This window comes from Vulpes vulpes, chromosome 14 (assembly GCF_048418805.1).
Source record: "Vulpes vulpes isolate BD-2025 chromosome 14, VulVul3, whole genome shotgun sequence".
NCBI lineage: Eukaryota > Metazoa > Chordata > Mammalia > Carnivora > Canidae > Vulpes > Vulpes vulpes.
Window position 1 is genome coordinate 17658595 of NC_132793.1, and position 22521 is coordinate 17681115.

A 22521-nucleotide genomic window follows, 5' to 3' on the forward strand; every position below is an offset into this window, starting at 1 on the left:
AGGTGGAGATGGCTGGAACCCAAGGCACTGACACCCCACACCACCGCCCCCAGCCAACTCTCCCTGCTTCTGACCTTCCTGCCCCACAAGGCTTGCTCCCACGAAGGCTCTGGCCCCAACCTATATTCTGGCTGTGTTCTTAGCTCTTTGCTCCCATAAGGCTGGAAAGAATAGACCAAAAGCTTAAAGTACGTGTCCATGACAACATGGCACAGGCCTGTCCAGTCCCTCCTTCCTGCTGCCTTCCGTTCAGTTCAGGAAACAGTCCATATGCCAGGCCTTGGCCTGGGCTGTGGGAATGCAAGATGGTACAGACATAGGGTCTGCCCTCACGGAGCTCCCAGGCAGGTTCCCAGGTAATTCCTATGCAGAGACAGGAATGAGACTGGCAGGTAGTAGTTGCTCAGTAAGTGGTTACTGGACAAGTGATGGGATGCAGCAAAGAGAGCACAGAAGGGGATAGGCCATGTTCCTGACTGTTCCATCAGAGGCATTGTCTCCTGCTTGCTCAGCATCAAGTCTCAGCAGGGCACTCCTACTCTGACCTGGTTTAGGAGTCATGACCCTAATTAGAAGTCATGTCCTGGCCCCAGTGAGCCCTTGCTCCTGACTTGTATGCTTCCCCACTGGGTCCTTCAGCTCCTTCTGGTGATCATCCCTCCACCTCCTGCATGTAGAGATGTTTGCAGCAGGAAGGAGCCATGGATCATCTGGTCTCAGGCTCCTTATGCTTCTCAGCAAAGGAAACTGAGACCAGAAAGAGAAAGAGACTGCTCAAGGTCACCCAGAAAGCTAGTGGCAGAGCCAGAACCCAGGACTCACACTCTAGAATTCATCCTGTGGGCCTCCCCACATTTGTGCAATCCAGTGAGAGACAGACATCTCACCTCCCTAGGCTCAGGACCAAGAATACCATTGCCTGATTGGAGATAAGTCTTTCCAGGTTCCCCTCCCCACCATGTCCAAGGCCATGTCCATCCAGCCCACATGGACTTCCCATCTCATCCAGAACCAGCAAGAATGTGCAGTGCTCTCCTCTGGGGTCATCTTTGACCTCTGATCCTCCTGAAACTCTCACCAAGGGCTCTCAGTGTAGGAGGCAGGGAGGTGATGGGAGCTCAATGCCTGTCAGCTCTCTCGGGGCCTGCCCTAACGTCTCTGTCCATGGGGTGCCCAGGTCCTCCATGGAAACTCTCCTATGGGTCCAGAAGCAGGAAGCCTTGCCTTAAGGTCAAATAGCTCGAGGTGGAGGGAAAACCTCTGGCTTTAGCTTAGAGTCCTCCAAGATGAATGTGTACATATATGTATGTGTGCATGCACGGGTTGTCTGTGAGAGCACAAGCGCTTATGTGTATGCGCATGTATGTGTGTGTGTATGTGAAGAGATGGGGCCTGGGGGTGTAGTCACACTTCCAAGTTCCTCATTGCCTTTTCTCCCACTTGTCCTAACTCCCTCTCCCTAGCTTCCTCATCTATGCAAGGATCAAACATGCTTCTGGCCTCTACTTAGTAGGTTAGATGCTGCCTGGAGCCAAATGCCTTCTGCCAAGCTCTGATGCTGATTGTGTTCTCTTTGTCCACAGGGCATTTCTCCTGTGAGCCATCACTGGGCCTTTGCCTTACAAAAAAAAAAAAAAAAAAAAAAAAAAAAAAAATCCTTATCTGTATTCCAGTTCAGTCTGTGCATTATCTGGTAACCATAGCAGCTTTGCTCCTAGCAGAAAAATATGAAGTCCTCTGGGTTAATTTTTAATGTTTCCCCTGGTAAAGGATGATGTTATCCATGAAATGGATTGCCGGCTGATCCCTGAAACCCGGCAGGAGCGCGGATCTCGAACATATTTTCAGATAAGGCTTTGTCAGGCATGCTGGCCTAATAGAGCATTTATCACAGAGACAGGGAAGAAGGAAAGAGAACGAACATTCACCGAGTGTTGGGCACCCTGTCGGGCCCTGGACTTAGTCTGACTCTTTCTATATTTGGGCATTACTGTCCTCACTTTCCGGATAAAATACTGAGGCTCAGAGTATTTGTATGACTGTCTCCAGGTTGAGTAGTTCAGAAAAGGTGGAGCCCAGGGTCTGGATCCTGTCTTTAGAGTCTCAAAATCTTTTCCATGTCTAGAAATGGCTCAAAGACCTGCTATCTGCAGCTGGAATTTGGCTTTTGGAGAAAAAAAAATCTTCTACCCTCCCAGGCCCTGCCCCTTTGACCATTCAGCAAGCCAGAAGAAGGCCCTTGGAAGACAGGACACTAATGCCTATATGACATCCACAATCTCAAGGCATTTTTTTTGCCACCAGGGCATCGAGAGATCACAGAACATGCAGGTGCTGTAGGTAATAAGGCTGGCAAGGTCTTTCGCCTGGGTCTTCCCCTGGTTTGCATGGGCAAGCCCCTCTCGCCTCCCCCATCTTCCTGCTGACGTGTCACTCTACTGTAAACAACCGTGTCTGCCACAGGGCCTGTCTCAAGAAGGCTTGTTAAGAACACAGGCTGTGGAACAATCTCCAGTTCCACGGACCACTAACGGAGAGGCCCTCCAACCTTTCCAAACACCTTCTCACAATATACTATAATAAATAGGATCTACTCAGAACTTCTGGTGTAGCCCAGACTCCCACAAGCTCTTTCCTGTGGGCCTCAGTATCCCCATCCATAACATAGGACTGGGTGTATTCATTTGTTTGCTGGACCTGTATCAGAGGTCTCGTGTGCCAGTCACAGTGCTAGTGCCAAGGATGAAGAACCAAGTCAGAGATGGTTCTGTCCTGCCACTGGGCTCACAGTCCATTCTTGTGTGCTGGTCTTTTTAAAATACTAATCTCTTTCCATGTGCACAACAACCATCCCCAAATGGGAGTTGTGATTCCTATTTTTCCAGATGAGGAACCTAAGCTTGGAAAGACCCAATAACTTTCTAGGGCTTAGCACCAAAAAAAAAAGGGGGGGTGGGGGGGCACTCTACAAATGATGTTTGGATGAATGGATGGTTGGATAGATGGATGGATGGATGAATGACATTACCTACAAGTCAGAAAGCTGGATTTGAACCCCAGGTCTGTCTGACACTAAAACATAAGCACCCTCCTCTGCCCATCATCTCACAGCACACAGTACCTGTCTCCTGACAGGCCAGCCCAGGCCTCATTCTGGCCCAGGGGCCAGAGCAAGCTTCCTGAAGTAGAAGCCTCTTTAGGAGACTCTGTGCCTTGGGCTGAGCCAACCCCTCCTCCAGCGTTGTGGGCACAGCAACACAGATATCTCTAATGTCCCAGGAGGTGCTTTGGCCAGCAAAGCAGCAAATCTGCATCCAGAATCTTTCATTTCATATTGTAATGATGATTATTTGCTGAGCTCCAAAACATAAATAATTTATTTGGATAATCCCCAGCCGAGTGACACTTTCCTAATGAAACGTCTTAGTTTAGAGGAGAATGAGTTCATTATGAGAAGGCTCTCTTTGCCACTGGGGCATCCAGAGATGAAGAACAGGTAGGTGTTTTGTGCAATCTGTTTGGCAGGTTCAGGGGCCTTGGCAGCCATCCAAGCCTCATCACCATCAGAGCATCACTGCTGGGTGTGTCTTTTACGAGGCCTATGTCATTCCTTTGTCAGAGCCACAAACAGCCTGCCGCCTTCGTGGTCACCCAGCACCCTCTACCCAACACCGTGGCAGACTTCTGGAGGCTGGTGTTCGACTATAACTGCTCTTCCGTGGTGATGCTGAATGAGATGGACACTGCCCAGGTAGGAGGAGCCCATCCACTTCCAGGTACTCAGGTGCATTCAGGCAGCCATCCCCAAGAGTTGAAGGGAGAGTGTGAGAGTCAGCATAGTGCTGCCTAGCTGGCTGCCAGCACCAAACCAGCCCATCCTGCTGCAGGTGGAGGCTGGGGGGTCTCTTGCCAGGCCCTTCCACCGCCATCCCCTACCCATGCCCTCTCACTTCCAGCGATACCCCCTGCCTGTGGGCTTTGTCCAGCCCTCCTCCCCTGTCCAGGGCCAGGTTCTGTAGCTACATACACCAGGCACTGATTAGAGCCTTGCTCTAAATCACAGTGAGCCCAGGGGCTCACAGAGCCTCCCCAGCTCTGAGCATCTCCAGCCCTGCAGGAAGCCTGATGCCTGGCCACACCCACCCCACCCAGCCTACCCCCTCAGAGATGCAGTCCATAAGGACAGAGCCTAGAGCTTGAACCTTGCACCCTTTGCCCACTAGCCACCCTGAGGATCCTGGCTTCATCGCAGAGGGCTCTTATGTCCAGGCAGGCTTCATGCCTTCACCCCCAGGGTCTGACAGATCCAAGCATTATGTGCCTATAGCACATTTCAGTACTCAAGACATGTGTCCTGGGACAGCTTCTGGGGCTCATGACACGGCAGCCATTCCAGGGTGGAAAAAGTGGGAACGTCCTTTCAGGATTTTTGGAAAGCGGTCGTTTTGCTGTCTTAAAAGAAACTCAAGGTATCTCAGTGAACTCCTTTGTGCATGCTGGCCTTGTGTGGGAAAATAAAATGGGTCTGAACTGTGGTCTCAGCCCTGCAGGAGCTCACAGTCTTGCTACAGAGACAGATGAGCAAATTGTCCCAACCTCACGTGGCAGTGCTATAATAGAGGTCAGCCTCGAAGTGCTGTGCTGGCGGAGAACAGGGAGCAATTAATTCTGCCCAGAGGGTGAGGGAAGACTTCAAAAAGAAGGTGACTTTGGCCTTGAAGAAGGCAGCAGAGGTTTGGATGATGCAGCTGAGGGAGCTGGGAAAAGGCACTCTGAGCAGAGGGAGCAGTGGGGCAGAGGCAAGGTGGTGTGAATGTGTGTGGCTTGTTTGCAGAATAGCTTGGGTTGCAGTGTGGCTGGGGCGGGGGTCTGTCTAGGAGCAGGAGATGGTGGTGAGGCTGAAAAATGCAACAGGGCCCTGGCGGCACAGGGCTGCCCATGTGGGCTACAGAGTTTGGGCCTTGGCCTGCATGCAGCATGGTGTCAGATTCTTACTTTGTAAGCATCAGAACCATTTCTTCGAATAAAGCTTTCATGCAGGCACAGTATATGAAACAGCTGTTGGTGGTGAATCACACCTTGAGGGGTGAACACCACCCAGACTCGTCTTCTGGTTCCCCTCTAGCTTCCCCTGCTGACTCCCCTCTAGCTACCCCTTCTGGTCCTCCCTGCCCCCCATGCCTCTTGGAGAATCAAGACTCTGGGTGCCTTTGTGAACCTCTGGGGGTTCCCAGGAGCACTGTGAGACAGTACTTGCTGTCGAGGGAGGAGAAACATTGCAGCGTTTAAGCCGTGGTGTGGCTGAGTTCCTATTAGAAAGCTGCATCTGGGGACCAGCGAGGAGGAGAAGCTGCAAGGAAATGTGTGAGCCAGGAGATTGGGGAGGAGGATGTTGCCAAGGTACAGAAAAGAGAGGTGGTGGTCTGAACCGAGGAGGTGGCTGGCAGGCAGGACAGCTGGGCTGGGATGTGGAATCTGGGCTTCCAGATGCAGGAGCACAGGTTTGGGGAGCAGCTGGATGCAGGAGGTGAAGGAGAAGTTGTGGATGGTGGCAGGGCCCAGGTCTGGGCAGTCAGGCATCGGGGGACGCTCCAGCTGAGATGGGGAAGGCAGGAGGTGGCAGGGAGAGGAGTCGATTAATGGGATGAAATGGAGTGCCCCGTGGGGTGTGCATGTGAGAGACAAACAGGAGAGATGCGCTCAGTCTTCAACCATATTTGTGGCATATCTGTTAGCCGCCAGGAGCTATTCTAGGTGTTTGGAATGTGTTGTGAACAAGACAGAGCAAGCGAAACAGCAAATTCCCATCTCTGCTGCAACTTCTGTTCTAAAATGGAAGAGACAGTAAATAACAAATACCACCCTATAATGTACCTAATTATATGTTAGACAGTGATGAGTATATGGGAAAAAATACAAGGGCAGGGTAAGGAAGATTGGAAGGTGGGGTTGGGGCATGGAATACAATTGGGATAGTGTTATGAAGGCAGGCCCTACTGAGAAGGTCATAGACATGTGTGGTTTTGAAAGAGGAGAGAGAATGAGCCCTGTGACCATCTCTGGGAAAAGCATCACAGGGAGATGGGACAACCCACATCCACTCCTTATGGTGGGTTCGTGCCTGGCACATCTAAGGAACAGCACAGAGGCCACTATGACTGGCACAGAGTGAGTGTGGGAACAGCAGCAGGTGACACAGAGACACGGCAGGGCCAGGTCATGGAAGGTCTAAGGGGTCATAGGAAAAACTTGAGATTTTACTGTGAGAGAAGGGAGCCACCAACAGGTCTTGAGGAGAAGAGGGACATACTTTGACTTAAAAAAAAAAAAATCCCTCTGACTACTGTGTTGGCAATAGGTGATTGGTACAGGAAGGGGAGAACCTCACTTTGGGAAGGGTAGAGAAGCAGGGCTCAAGGTCATTGGCTGTAGCTTCCCCTGCCGGAGTGGGTCTTAGGTAAATGAAGATTTCTCAGCTCCAGATGTTGGTACAGCCTTTGAGAATTGATTCTCTAAATGCAAAAACATCAGGCTCAGAAGAGCCATGAGGTTGGCTGCCATATGCAGCTGGCAAGCATCCCCTAAAATCGGCAGATGAATAGAGCACTTATTGATATAAATATCATCACCGCAACAGCTGGGTGCCTTGCGAAAATAAACAATGACACAGCGTGAGCATCAGAAAAGCCGCCCTTAGCACCTGGAAGGGTGGTTCTTTGAAGTGGTATCAGCATTTGCCTGCCAGCGTGCCCGTGCCAGGACAGCTACAGCTTCCTGGCCAGCCCAGCGACACAGATGGGTCTGCCATAGGTCCTGAGCATCAGCGGAGGATCAGTGCCACATCCTGTGGTTTGACCGGGGACCAAGCATAAGGGCTCATGTTGAGGGTTGTGGCAGGACTACCTGTAAGTCGCAGCAAAATAGGGTTGAGGAGAGGCTGAGACCTCTCCGAGTGCCTGGTTTTCTTGCACTGCTGGCCAAATCAGCCTGCTTCTGCTCAGAATCTTCCACTGCGCCGTTCAATCAGCCATCCCCAGCCACAGATATTCTCCCGTTCTCCACAGTGGCTTCTGCTCAAAGATAATTACAAGCAGTGGGGGCTGAAGATAAAGACTCTGAAGGCAACTACATGTATTTGACCTCAGAGATTTTTTTTTTTAACTCCTAAGAACTCCAAGGCCTATGATCAGATTAGTGGGGCAATATCCTAGAACCACAACATCCAGCAAATGACACTGTGGTTTCCAGTGGGAGCATCAGAAAGAACCTTTCCAGCCACACCCAATAGCACTGATGCAAGCAAGATCCCTTCTATCCTCGTGGGCTCTTGGGATAGACCAGAGTCCATGGGGAACAGACACCCTCTTCATGGTCATGCCACATCTACAATATTGTTTAGACAGCTCAGGAGATCTCTGTGCCGGCCATGGGGTGGGGCTGTGCAGTAGGCACAATCATGGCCTCCCCACAAAGATGTCCACATCCTTGTCTCTAAACCAGTGAATGTATTATCTTCCAGAGTAGAAGGGACTCTGCATATGTAGTAAACATAAGGGTGCTGAGATGTGTACATTGTCCTGGGCTATCCAGGTGGACCCAAGATTAGGATCCTAGTAAGAGGGATGAAGGAAGATCAGTCAGTGGTGATGGAAGCAGACCACGGGACAACAGAAGCAGAAAGTGGAGTGATAATAGCCACAGACTGAAGTGTGCTAGCTGCCTCTCAGAACTGGAGAAGATGAGGAATGGATTGTCCCCTGCAGACTCCAGAAAGGAACACAGACAGCTCAGCTGACACTTTGACTTTAACCCTTTAATACTCATTTCAGATTCCTGACCCCCCAGATAATCTGTGTTGTGTTAAGCCACCACATTTGTGGTAATTAGTTGCATCAGCCATAGGAAACTAATACAGACAATAAAACTGTAAACAGGAATTCAGACCCAGAGGTACAGGAATCAGTGCCAGTGTGGGATGTGAGACTGAAATCGTGGGAACATCCAGAGTCAACAGTGTTAGACTGGAAAGTGGTTTGAGCTTGGAGTAATCCACATCTGAATCAGAGACCATCAGGAATCATGAGACAGCAAGATGGAGGGAGCCAAAGAGAAGTCAGATGTCCACCTCACCAACCACAGGACTACTCTTGCTGACCCAGGAGGAGAGGTCTTTTAAAAGTCAAGATGCAAAAAAAAAAAAAAAAAAAAAAGGTCAAGATGCATGCTTTCTGGGTTGTGTTCAATCCTTCAGTCATCCACATGCATTGACTGAAAACCTACCATGCACCAGGCACAGACCAGACCAAAGAGGCACAAACAAACAAAAAAACAAACCCAGTCCCCATGGAGCAGACATTGTAGTGAAGTAATATCTACCTGCCAGACTCCCTTGGCATCAAACAGGATGGAACTGTCTTCAGCTGGAACCATCTCAACCAGACCCCTGAGTAGCAGGAAGAAGCTGACCGGGAAGCAGAAGGGATGGAAGGGGCAGTGTGTAGGCAGCATGTCACATGCTCCTGAGCTCTGTGGGTAGCCTTAGAAGAATCCAGCAAGAGATGACCACCACACATCACCCCACCATCCTGGAATCAGGTTTGGGGTCAATGAGATCCAGTGTCACCTTGGTTGTCTCCACAGAGTAAGTGCTAGGTTTTTAGTATCCCTTGAATATCCTACTCATTTATCATACTGACTATGCTTGCAGCATCCCTCTGAGTTTCTCAGTGTTTCCCTTGTCACTCATTCTAGGGGGGACATGTTATTGTGCTTACATCTTAAAGATTTTATCATTTGTATGTTCTCCAAACACCTTTTGATATTTTCCAAGTCTTTCACCAGAGATGTGCTATTTTAGAAGCTTTTGTTTTCCAAACTGTATTTACTAATTAATCATTGGTTAGTTTTACTTGTATGTTTTTCCACAAACATAACTACCCCAATGAATTTCTGATTGGCAGACCATATACAGAACTAACACTAGACGGTCTAATTCCAGCCCAAAGCCAGAGACTTGATGTTCTTCACTCCAGGACAACAACGTGATTTTCGTTAGCTTCTAAAGACTTTGGAGATCTCTCATTGGCTTCTCCTGCCAACTTTATAGACCCCACTTTGGAAACCACTGATCTGACTGGGGTCCATTTCCCCTCATTTTGCACATCAGAAAGCTGAGGTCTAGGCAAGAAAAAATGATTTATCCAGAGCCCCATAGCCCATCACTGACTTGGGTCCAATCTACCAGGGATTGTGAAGATTTTGGTTACCATTTAAACAATAGGATTTCCAGGGCCCCGGTGCCTGCTCATCACTGACTGGTACGTGGGTATATGTAGCAGAAAGAAAGCTCTTGTTTGGTATAAAATAAGAGCTCTGTAAAAGCTGAGCCGCCGAGTTCTGAGGCTCCCACCATGGAGAGTCTGAGAGTTCAGGTGATGCTAGGCCAGGTAGAAAGTTGACGGAGTGTGAGACCAAGAATTGTACATTCACACAGTTTCTAGAAGTGAGAGAGGGAAGCTCATCATCCTCCCAGGAGAAGAGCAGGGGTGATATTTCAGAGATGTCTTTTCTTGTCATTGTGCCTGCAAGACAAATAGAAAGCAATGATATCTCCATCTTTATCTCGGCTTATGAAAGCACAGCCTAACATGCTGGCAAAACCCACAGAAAACCGAAGGCTCTGAGAGCCTCGAGTCTGGCTGTGTTTCTGTTCCAATAGGTATCAGTAGAATAAGAAGTCTTGGGGGGGGGGGGGGCACCTGGGTGGCTCAGTAGGTTAAGCATCTGCCTTCGGCTCAGGTCATTATCCCAGGGTCCTGGGATTGAGTCCCATGTTGGGCTCCTTGCTCAGCAGGGAGTCTGCTTCTCCCTCTCCCTCTGCCCCTTTCCACTGCTTATATTCTCTCTCTCTCTCTCATAAAAAAAAAAATCTTTTTAAAAAGTAGTCTGGGTCTATGAGACCTGCCTTCAAGTTCTAACCCTGCTGCCTACTTGCTGTGTGTCCTTAAGCCAGTTTCATAAGCTGTCCCAAATCTCAACGTGATCTTCTATTAAAGTCATATAACCCAGAGGTCAGCCAAATTCACGCTGTCCTTGAAAATTTAATTGAAATGGGCTCCGCTTCCTCTTCCCCATCCTGTGGCCAAGTTTATTATCTACCCCATAGATATCTGGGTATTTCAAGGGAGTCCTGTTTGCATGCTTACTTCCCACTTCCCGCTCAGGCCTTACTGGGGACAAAGTGGGGTTCGAATCCCAGTAATGCCCATGACCAAAGGTTGAACATTGCACATCCCCATTCTTAATTGCACCTCTTCTTGCCTCCTCACCCCTGGCATGTGACAGCACATCTACCCACCCACACCCTGTTGCCCAAACCGTTTCCTACCTCTGCCTCTCCTTCCATGCCTCCCATAGCAATGCTACCTTCTACCCAAAAGCTGTGCCTTTCTTAAGCCGTACGGTTGCACTCTCTTTAATACACAGTGTTACATTATAGTGAAGGGACACTATTATATTAGTTTCATGTGTATAGTGTAGCAGTTCAGCAGTACCATAGGTTACTCAGTGTTAAAATATTTGCACTCCCAATCTCCTTCACCATTTTCACCCAACCCCCACCCAGCTCTTCTGATAACCATCACTTTGTTCTGTGTAGTTAAGGCTCTGTTTTTTGGTTTGTCTCGTTTTTCTCTATTCCTCCTTTGTTTTGTACCTTAAATTCCACATATGAGTGAAATCATATAGTATTTGTCTTTCTCTAACTTATTTCACTTAGCATTATACTCTAGACCTACCCATGTAGTTCCAAATGGAAAGATTTCATTCTTTTTTATGGCTGAATAATATTCTGTATATATACTACTTCTTTATCCATACATCTATTGATGGACAGGTAGGCAGCTTCCAGAATTTGGCTGTTATAATTAATGCTAGAATGAACATTGGGTGCATGTTTCCCTTTGAGTGTGTTTTTGTTTTCTTTGGGTAAATACCCAATAGTACAGTTACTGGGTCATAGGGTAGTTCTATTTTTAACATTTTGAGGAACCTCTATACTGTTTTCCATAGTGTCTGCACCAGTTTTCATTCCCACTAATAGTGCATGAGGATGAGGGTTCCTTTTTCTCCACATCCTCACCAACACTTGTTGCTTCTTGTATATTTTGTTTTAGTCACTCTGACAGGTATGAGGTGATATCTCATTGTGCTCTTTATTTGCATTTCCCTGATGATGAGTGATGTTAAACATCTGTTTCATGTGTCTGTTGTCCATCTAGATGTCTTCAATTTGAAGTAATGTCTGTTCATATTTTCTGTCCATCTTTAAGTGGGTTATTTGTTTTGGTGTTGAGTTGTATAAGTTCTATATATATTTTGGATACTAACCCTTTATCAGATATATCCTTTGCAAATATCTTCTCCCATTCAGTAGATTGACTTTTGGTTGCCTTGACTTTTGGTTGTTTTGACTGTTGGTTATTTCCCTCACTGTGCAGAAGCTCTTTATTTTGATGTAGTCCCAATAGTTTATTTTTGCTTTCGTTTCCCTTGCCTCAGGAGACATATCTAAAAAGATATTGTTATGGTTGATGTCAGAGAAATCACTCCCTGTGTTCTCTTCTAGGATTTTTATTATTTCAGGTCTCGGATTCTGGTCTTTAGTCAAATTTGAAGTTAGTTTTGTCTGTGGTGTAAGAAAGTGGTCCAGTTTCATTCTTTTGCATGTTGCTGTTCAGTTTTCCTAACACTATTTCTAAAGGGACTGCCTTTTTGCCATTGGATATTCTTTCCCACTTTGTTGAAGATTAACTGACCTCATAATTATGTGCTTTTCTGTGCCATTGATCTGTGTATCTGTTTTGTACCAGAACCATACTGTTTTGATTACTACAGTTGTATAATATAACTTGAAGTCCAGAGTTGTGATGCCTCTACCTTTGCTTTTCTAAGATTGCTTTCTCTATCTGGGCAGAGTCTTTTGTGGTTCCATACAAACTTTAGGATCATTTGCCACTTCATTATTGGTGTACACAAATGCAATGGATTTCTGTCCATTAATTTTGTATCCTGCAAGCATAATGAATTCATTTATCTCTATTCTAGTAGTTTCTATGATGAAGTCTTTTGTGTTCCCTTCTATATGGTATCACGTCACAAATAGTGAGTCTTACTTCTTCCTTACTAATTTGGGTGCCTTTTATTTTTTTCTCTCACCTGCTCAGCTTGATTACTTTCCATGACTCTGTCCTCCAGGTCACTAATTTGTTCTTCTGCTTCTTCTAGCCTGCTATTTATTCCATCTATACATTTTTAGTTTCATTTATAGTGTTCTTCACTTCTGATTGGTTCTTTTTTTCCCTCATTGTTAAGGGTTTCAGTGATGTCTTCTACTCTTTGTCAAGTCCAGTGAGTATCTTTATGACCGTTACTTCAAATTCTCTATCAGGCATGTTACTTATCTCCATTTTTCTTAGGTCCTGCTCTTTCATTTGGGACATACTCCTCTGTCTCCAAATTTTTTCTACCTCTCTGTGTCTGTTTCTGTGTGTTAGGAAAGTCAACTATGTGTCCTGTTTTTGAAAGTAGTGGGCAGGGTGTGCACTTTTAACAAGGTGGTCCTTTGCCAGAGAGAATGTGCCCCCACTGCTAAGACTGGGACCAGCTGAGGCCAATCCACAAAGCATGCACAGGCAGGGCACACACAGTACCCACAAACTGTGGACACTGGTCCTTTTCCACAGGGGATGAGCCACTGCTGCTGAGACCTGGCTGGCTGGAGCTGCTTTGCAAAGCATGCATAGGTGAAGCGTGCAGTTTTAATAAGGCACATGTGTCCTCTGCAGGAGGTAATCAGCTGCCACCATTTCTGCCAAAACTGAGGCCCTGCGAAGCATGCGGTCAGAAGACATGGTGTTGGCAAGGTTTGCAGGATCTTCTCAGGGAGGAGCCTCACAGCATCATGACTCAGGCAAACGTGACTGGAAATGGCAGATCTGCCAAAGCACAGGGGAGCAGGGCTTGGTGTAAGCAAGTTAGGTAGTTAATGTGGGTGCTGTGCTGGTTCCCACAGGTGGCCATGTGTTTATACTGGGGGATGAAGGCAGGAAACAGCACCTGCCACCTCCTTTGTTCCTGGAGGGGTCTCCCTGTAAACTCTACCCCTCTGGGATGCTCTGAGATGAGTAAATAACACTCCCACCCATAGGACCCTGGCATTTTCAAACTGCTGCTTCGAGGCTTGGTCTCTATGGGCTGGTTGTTGTGCTGTCTCTTTAAGCCTAGGGACTCAACTTCCTAACATCCTCCTGGCTCTCCCAGAACCAAGCCGGCTGATTTTTAAAATTCCAGGCTTTAAGTCCTCCTAGTTGTAAGAACTCAGAAAATTTGGTTTGGTTTCAAAGCCAAATGCTATGAGGATTCACCTCCCCCATTTGGGCTCCCTGTTATGATCCTTTGTTCCTCTCTCCTCTCCTCACCCACAGTTCCTTCCTAAGGATGACCTGTGAGTCAGTTTAGCCCCTACCCCATCTCTTCCCTTCCTACCCTCTTTCCCTCTTTGATGTGGCCTCTCCTCTACATTTAGTTGTTGAATTTGTTCTGCCAGTCTTGAGGTTGTTTTCTGCATCATTTGCACTTAATGTGAGTGTTATCTAGTTGTATTCACAGAACGAGGTGATATTTGGGTCCACTACTACACCTTCTTCACCAGAAGTCCTTCTTGAGCTCTCTCTTCAATACCTCTTTCTGAAGCCTGCCCTGAGACTTTGCCATCCACTCTATATCCTCTGTAAATATTCTTCTAAAATCCTTCCCTTTCTCCTCAGACTCCAGTGCAACTGTCATAAGTAAGTTCCCCCAACTACATAGAAATTGCACTATTCACCAGGCTGTTGAGAGGCAGATGTGCTTTAATCACCAGTCATGTGCCTCTTTCTCTCTGCCCCTTGCTTTGTACCTGCCACCTCACCCTCAATCTGTCTTCCTTAGCTAGCCAATTATATGATTTTGGTTCTTTATAGAATCTATTTAAAGGAATTTTATAATCACTGATCTAGATTTTGAAACCAATTCAGGTGACTTTCACATTTTTCTCTTAGAAATACTAATTCAATTTCACCTTGAAGTGGCCCAGGATTGATTTCCCCTACTATGAACCTGGAATAAGCAGAGTCCTTCATTTCTGAAGCTGTGATATTAATTGGCCTTTCCATCTTATCAAAGTATTGTTTAATTAACAAAAGGCATAACTAAGGTGCACTGAAATGTGCTTTTAAATTGTTGATTCCAAAAATAGGCCCATATGCTAGTTTTCATTCAACTCATCAGAACATGTTTATTCCAGCAACTAACAAGCTTTCTGATTCCATCAGCAAGAAAATGATGTTCAACAGTGAGGCTACCTCCACATTTGTTACATTTCACGTGTGAACTTGCTATCCCAAAGGACATCTTTTCATGGTCCAAAGAGCTATGGAGATCACTAGGTGGAATAATGTATGGCAGCTGTTCCAGGGCCGTTCACACATGCTTGGTTTAACTTGTTCTGACAATAAATAGCAGAAGTCCCTTTGCTTTTCTGGAAGAAGCATGGACATTTCTGAATCATATGCAGCAACTGAACTGGCTTCCCCTCCCAGGTGTGATCAGCAAGACTGACTGTGTGTATCTGCAGTGGTGTGAAGCCCTCCCTTCGAGAAGGCAACACCATCCCTCCCTAGTCTATTGGGTAAGAAAAGGAGGGGGTGGTGCCAAGACATGAGGTGGGAAAGGGCCATGCAGACTCTAGGCTAGAGAGGATTGGAACCTATTTTTGTAGAAAGCCACTTCAAAATAATTTCAACTAAATAAAAAAAAAATGCCAAAGTTGCATCAAGTGTACATGCAGCCCCAGATCACCTGGGTTCTCATAGTCTTAGAACCAAGTGGGCCTCCTTGAACCCTCCACCATTTTCCAGGACCTTAAGAAACCATAGATCTCTAAGGAGCTTGGGAAGATGGAGGAGTAGCAAGACCCTGAGCTCACCCTGTCCCACATCTTCAACTAGGTATCATCTACATCCCAAGTCAACAAGTCACAGAGTGATCCAAAGACTGGCAGAACAAACTTTACACCTACTTATAGAAAAAAGCTGCATATGAAAGGTTAGGATACAGAGAGCAAAGAAATGAGCCCTTACACCAGGGAACTCACCCAGGGAAAACTAATCTCCATAACATTTGGTTTTAAAAACAGAGGGGCTGGGGTGCCTGGGTGGTTCCGTTGGTTAAGCATCTGACTCTTGATTTCAACCCAGATTGTGTTCTCATGATCTCTCATGAGATCAAGCCCTGAGTCAGGCTATAGGCATGAAGCCTGCTTAAAATTTTCCCTCTGCCCCCTAACCCCCACTTGTGCTCTTACTCTAAAATGTGTGTGTGTGTGTGTGTGTGTGTGTAATAAAAACCAGAGGGATTGAATTCTGTGAGCTTTAAAAGGCAGCAGACTCAACACTGGGCCAGCCAGGAGGGCAAGTGAAAGCTGGAGAGAGACAGCAGCCTCAAAGAGACAGCAGCCTGCACAGAAAAGCAAATTAAGGCAACATTTTATATACCAGGGCAAATGGGAGACAGGTCTGTTCATACTGATTTGGGAGTGTATTGTGGGACTTCTCTGAAAGTGAGGGACCTGGCAGGCACCATGTTCCTCCCTTATCCCCCAGCATAAACACAGAGCCACCTGTGGGACACTGGGCTGCACAGACACTTCTGTGTGACCTGCTGGCAGTACGCTACCCCCATGAGTTCTCCTGAGGACTCACCCACTCGAAGCCTGCTGGCCTCTGCCCTAGGCTCAGGGCAAATTTTGTTAAAGCTGCACATATGCCCTGACCAGCTGATAGGTGCACAGCAGCCTCAGTGTGCCATGCACAGCACCATGCCCCCAGCTGCTGCTGTGGGCTGTAACCAGCTGCCATCACATGCCATGCCCTGCCACACACTCACAGCCACCATTGTGCACCAGGCTCAGCTGCACCCAGCCACCTCCTTACACCACTTCCAGTCTTGCACCCTTGGCAGACAGCCCTGGCACACAGCCCCCACCAGCTCCGACATACAGCCCCAAGTTGCCACAGTATTTCAAGATATCCAGCATAGGACTGGTGGTCCAGCAAAAATTTTGCTAACACCACTGGCCCACTCCCAAGTTCCCTAGGAGCATACCTCCTTGGAATGAGGTGCTTGAGTCCCACTAACACCAGAGAGGAGCACAGGCCACAACAGGCAGAGTCAGCACAGACAACTGCACTGAAAGGAAAAGTGACTCAGACACAACAGCAGGGTATAAGCAAAAAACATAGAAAACTCTCCTGAAGTGCCAGATTTTGGTGAACAGGGGACACTGCAATGCAGGGCACTGCAGGGCACTCCAGGATCTCTTTTTCATAATATCACTACTTTTAAGAGCAGAATACACAAGTGGCTTTCTTAACACAGAAAACAGACACAAAGAGGCAGACAAAATGAAGAGACAGAGAAATTTATCCCAGATGAAAGAACAGGGCAAGGCCACAGCCAGAGATCTATGCAAAACAGATATAAGTTACATGCATGATAGAAAATTTAAAGCAATGATCAAAAGGATACTCACTGGACTTGAGAAAAGGGTGGAGGACAGGGGCACCTGTGTGGCTTAGTGGTTGAGCGTCTGCCTTTGGCTCAGGTTGTGATCCTGGGGTCCCGGGACCAAGTCTCATATCAGGCTCCCCATGGGGAGTCTGCTTCTCCCTCTGCCTATGTCTCTGCTTCTCTGTGTCTTTCATGAATAAATAAAATCATTTTTTAAAAGGGAAGGTGGAGGACATCAATGAAATCCTTAACACAGAGATAAGGAATAACATAGCAGAGATAAAGGGCTAAATGAATGAAAAACATGCTTGGTGGAATGAATACAAGGATGGAAGAAGCAGAGAAATGAATTACTGACCTAGAAGACAGACTAATGGAAAATAATGAAGCTGAACAAAAGAGAGAAAAAAGAAATATGCAAAACGAGGATAGATTTAGGGAACTGACTCCATCTGATGTAATAACATTCGTATTATGGGGGGCCCCAGAAGAAGAAGAGAGAAAGAAGAGCAGAACATTTATTTGAGGAATTAATAGCTGGAAACTTCCCTAATCTGGGAAAGGAAACATATCCAGATTCTAGAGGCACAGAGAACTCCAGCCAAAATCAACAAAAGCTGATTCACACTAAGCATATTGTAATTAAACTTACAAAATATATTGATAAAGAAAAAAAATGTTAAGCAGCAAGACAAGAGACAACAGTAACTTATAAGAGAAAATCCATAAGGATAACAGGAGATTTTTCAACAGAAACTTTGCAGGCCAGAAGAGAGTGGCATGATATATTGAAAGTACTGATTGGGAAAAATCTGCAACCAAGAATATTCATTCCAGCAAGGCTATTGTTCAGAATAAAGGAGAGAGAGAGAGTTTCCCAGACAAATGAAAACTAAAAGAGCTTGAGACCACTAAACAGGCCCTGCAAGAAATATTAAAGGGGACTCTTTGAGTGGAAAGGAGAGACCAAAAGTGACAGTTATAAAGGTAGGAAACAAAAAAGCAGTGAAAATGAATATTTCTGTAAAATTGCAGTCAAGGAACTTTTAAAAAGCATATAAAATATAATAACATATACCAAAAATGTGGGGAGGAGAGGAGTAAAGAATGGTTTCAAACTTAAATGGCCATCAATCTAATATAGACTGCTATCTGCAAAAGAAGCTATATACAAACCTAATGTAGCCATATATCAAAAACTTCTAATAGACTTGCAAAGAATAAAGAGAAGAAAATCCAAACATACTAAAAATAATCAGCAAAATATGAAAGAAAGACAAGAAAGGATCAGAGAAGATCTTCAGAAACATCACAAAACAAGTAATAAAATGACAATAAATACATATCTATCAGTAGTTACTTTGGATGTGAATGGACTAAATGATCCAATCAAAAGACATAAGGTGAGAGGTTTAAAAAAAAAAAAAAAAAGACCTATCTATATGCTTCCTACAAGAGACTCATTTTGGACCTAAATATACTGATCGAAAGTCAGGAGATGGAGAAACCTCTACCATGCAAAGGGATGTCAAAAGAAAGCTAGAGTAGCAATACTTATATCAGACAAACTTAGACTTTAAAACAAAGGCTATAACAAGAAACAAAGAAGGGCACTATATAATAGTAATGGGAACAGTCCAACAAGAAGATATAGCCATTGTAAATATTTATGCACCCAACATGGGAGCACCCAAATAACTTAAATCAGTTAAGAAAAAACATAGAAGAATTAATTGATAACATTGCAATAATAGCAGGGAACTTTAACATCCCCACTTACCCCATAATCACCCCATAATCAATGGACAGATCATCCAAACAGAAAATGAACAAGGAAACAGTGGATTTGAATGACACCCTAGACCAGATGGGTCTAACCGATATATTCAGAACGTTCCATTCTGAAACAGCAGAATATACATTGTTTACAAATTGTACATGGAACATTCTCCAGAGATCACCTATTCACCCACAAAACAAGCCCCAACAAATTCAAAATAATCCAAGTCATACTATGCATCTTTTCTGACCACAACGCTATGAAACTAAAAATCAACCATAAGTAAAAATCTGGAAAGATCACAAATGCATGATGTTGAATACCATGCTACTAAACAATGAATGGGTCAACCAGTAAATCAAAAAGTATATGGAAACAAACAAAAATGAAAACATAATGGTCCAAAATTGGGATGCAAATAAAGTGGTTCTAAGAGGAAGGCTTATAGCAATATAGGCCGAACTCAAGAAATAAGAAAAATCTCAAACAACCTAACCTGACACCTAAAGGAGCTAGAGAAAGAACAGCAAACAAAACCTAAAACCAGCAGAAGGAAGGAAATAATAAAAATTAGAAAAATAAATGATGCAGAAACTAAAAAGACAATAGAACCAATCAATGAAACCAGAAGCTGGTTCTTTGGAAAAAAAAAATCAATAAGTTTGATAAACCTCTAGCCAGACTTACCAAGAAAATAAAAGTACCCAAATAAATAAAATCACTAATGAGAGAAGAGAAATAACAACCAACACCACAGAAATAGAATCATGAGAGATTATGAAAACCTATATACCAACAAATTGGACAATCTAGAATAAATGCATAAATTCCTAGAAACATATAAACTACTGAAACTGAAGCAGGAAAAATAAAAAATTCAAATAAGCCAGTAATCAGCAAGGAAATTGAATCAGTAATCAAAACACTCCCAGCAAACAAAAGCCCAGGACCAGATGGCTTCACAGTCAAATTCCACCAGACATTTAAAGAATAATTAATACCTATTCCTCTTAAGCTATTACAAAAAAAAAATAGAAAAGGAAGGAAAACTTCCAAATTCATTCAATGAGGCCAGCATTACCCTGATACCAAAACCAGATAAAGACACCACTAAAAAAGAGAACTACAGGCCAACATCTATGATTAACATAGATAGAGAAATCCTCAACAAAATACTAGCAAACTGAATCCAACAATGTATTTTTAAAAATTATGCAGCACGGTCAAATGGGATTTATTCCTGGGTTGCAAGGGTGGTTCAATATTTGCAAATCAATTGATGTGACACATCAATAAGGGAAAGAATGAGAACCAAATGATCATTTCAATAGACAGAAAAAGCACTTGACAAAGTGCCATTCATGATAATAACCCTCAGCAAAGTAGACTAAGAGGGAACATACTTCAACATAATAATGGCCTTATATGAAAAATCCCACAGCAAAATCATCTTTAATGGGGAAAAACTGAGAGCTTTTTTCCTAAGGTCAAGAACAAGACAAGAATGTCCACTCTCACCCCTTTTATTCAGCATAGTACTTGAAGTCCTAGCCATAGCAATCAGACCACAAAAACAAAAAGCATCCAAGTCAGTAAGGAAGAAGTAAAACTTTCACTATTTGCAGGTGACATGATACTATATATAGACAATCCAAAAGACTCCACAAAAATACCAACTACAACTGATAAATAAATTCATTAAAGTCACAGGATTCAAACTCAATGGACAAAAATCTGTTACATTTCTATACGCCAATGATGAAGCAGCAGAAAGACAAATTAAGAAAACAATCCCATTTACAATTGCACCCAAAGTAATAAGATACCTAGGAATGAACCCAAACCAAAGAAGTGAAAGACCTCTTCTCTGAAAACTATAAAATGCTCATGAAAGAAATTGAAAATGATACAAAGAAATGAAAGGACACTCTGTGCTCATTGATTGGAAGAACACATATTGTTAAAATGTCTATACTACCCAAAGCAACATACACATCTAATGCAATGCCTATCAAAATACCAACAGCAGTTTTCACAGAACTAGAACAAAAAATCCTAACATTTGTATGGAACCAAAAAGACCCCACCCCAATAGTCAAAGCAATCTTCAAAAAGCGAAGCAAAGCTGGAAGCATTATAACTCTAGACTTCAAGTTATATTACAAAGCTGTAATAATCAAAACATTATAGTACTGGTACAAAAAATAAACATATGGGTCAGTGGAACAGAATAGAAAATGCAGAAATAAACCCACAATTTATATGGTCAATTAATCTTCAATGAAGCAGGAAAGAATATCCAGTGGCAAAAAGGACAGTCTCTTTAACTGGTGCTGGGAAATGGTGCACAAATGGTGCTGGGAAAACTGGACAAAACATGCAAGGAATGAAACTGGACCATTTTCTTATACCACAGATAAAATTAACTTCAAATTTGATTAAAGATCTAAATGTAAGACAGGAAATCATAAAAATCCTAGAGGAGAACACAGGCAGTAACTTCTTTGACATCAGCCATAGCAACTTCTTTCTAGATATGTCTCCTGAGGCAAGGGAAACAAAAGCAAGAAGAAAATACTAGGATAACATCAAAATAAAAACCTTCTGCACGGCAAAGGAAACAATCCACAAAACTGAACGGCAACCTACAGAATGGGAGAAGATATTTGCAAATGACTCATCCAATAAAGGTTTGGTATCCAAAATATATAAAGAACTTCTAAGATTCAACCCCCCAAAAAACAATAATCCAATTAAAAAACAGGCAGAAGACATAAACAGACATTACTCCAAAGATATACAAATGACCAGCAGACACATGAAAAGGTGCTCATCATCACTAATTTTCCAGGAAATGCAAATCAAGCTGCCTACCATGAGCTATCATCCCACACCTGTTAGAATGGCTAAAATCAGCAACACAAGACTCAACAAGTGTTGACAAGGATGTGAAGAAAGGGGAACCCTCTTGCACTGTTGGAGGAAATGCAAGGGGTGAAGCTGCTGTGGAAAATATATGGAAGTTCCTCAAAAAGTTAAAAATAGAACCATCCTATGATCTAGCAATTGCACTACTGGATATTTACTCAAAGAATATGAAAACACTAATTCGAAGGGATTAACATTTACCCTTATGTTTATAGAAGCATCATCTACAACAGCCAAGATGATGGAAGCAGCCCAAGTGTCCACCAATTGATGAATGGGTAAAGAAGATGTGCTATAGATACACAATGGAATATTATTCAGCCATAAAGAATGAAATCATGCCATTTGCAATGGCATGGATGGAGCTAGAGAGTAAAATGCTAAACAACATAAGCCAGAGAAAGACAAATACCATATGATTTTACTCATAAGTGGAATTTAAGAAAAAAAAGCAGAAGGAAAAAAATGAGAAAGAGAGAAAGAAACCAAGAAACAGACTCCCAATTATAGAGAACTGATGGTTACTGGAGGGGAGGGAGGCAGGGGATGGGTGAAATGGGGGTTGGAGATTAAGGAGAGCACTTGTGATGAGCATCAAGTGATGTGTGGAAGGGTTGAATCACTGTATTGCACACCTGAAACTAATATAACTCTGTATGTTAACTGAAATTTAAAAAGAAACTCAAAAATAAATACTGACAGATTAAAAAAAAAAAAAACCATAAGCCTCCCTCCCCAAAATTTCTGTAAATTCCTGGTGCTTGTGTGCTCATAGACTCCTCAGTTCACACATGGGGTTCCCGCTCCCTTTGTGTGTCACCTAGATAGCAAAGCTCAGTTCCTCACTGGTTTCCTCAAGAAACCTCCATGTGCATTGAGCCTTATACATGTTATGACAAATTTACTGAATGTTTAGGAGGTTGGAGGGGCCACATGACACAGTGATTGACCTTCTACCCTTCCACTGGTTCTCCTATGCTCCCAACCTTTCTCATCTCCTGGGTCCCTCTTAATAACATTCCACAGCTCTCTCTGCTTGGACATACACAACAGTGTCCCCATGTGCAGGATGCTGCCCACCCCCACTGCTACCCCAAGCTGGCTGATCAAGAATTTTCATGAGGGCAGTCCTATGGGTTACTACCCTAAAGAGAATTTTTCATAAAGAATATTAAGTAGGAGGGGGACAAATCCCTTCACTTTAT

At 44.3% G+C, this 22521-nt stretch overlaps 1 protein-coding gene across 23 annotated transcripts in view; it reads left to right on the forward strand.

Moving 5' to 3' along the window:
* Positions 1-22521, forward strand: part of PTPRT (protein tyrosine phosphatase receptor type T) — a 1025198-nt gene that overhangs the window by 986357 nt on the left and 16320 nt on the right. For all 23 annotated transcript variants that reach the window (XM_072735832.1, XM_072735811.1, XM_072735820.1 and 20 more), the window contains one exon: positions 3620-3751. In XM_072735832.1, coding sequence (XP_072591933.1) covers positions 3620-3751 — 132 coding nt within the window. The remainder of the gene's footprint in view (positions 1-3619; positions 3752-22521) is intronic.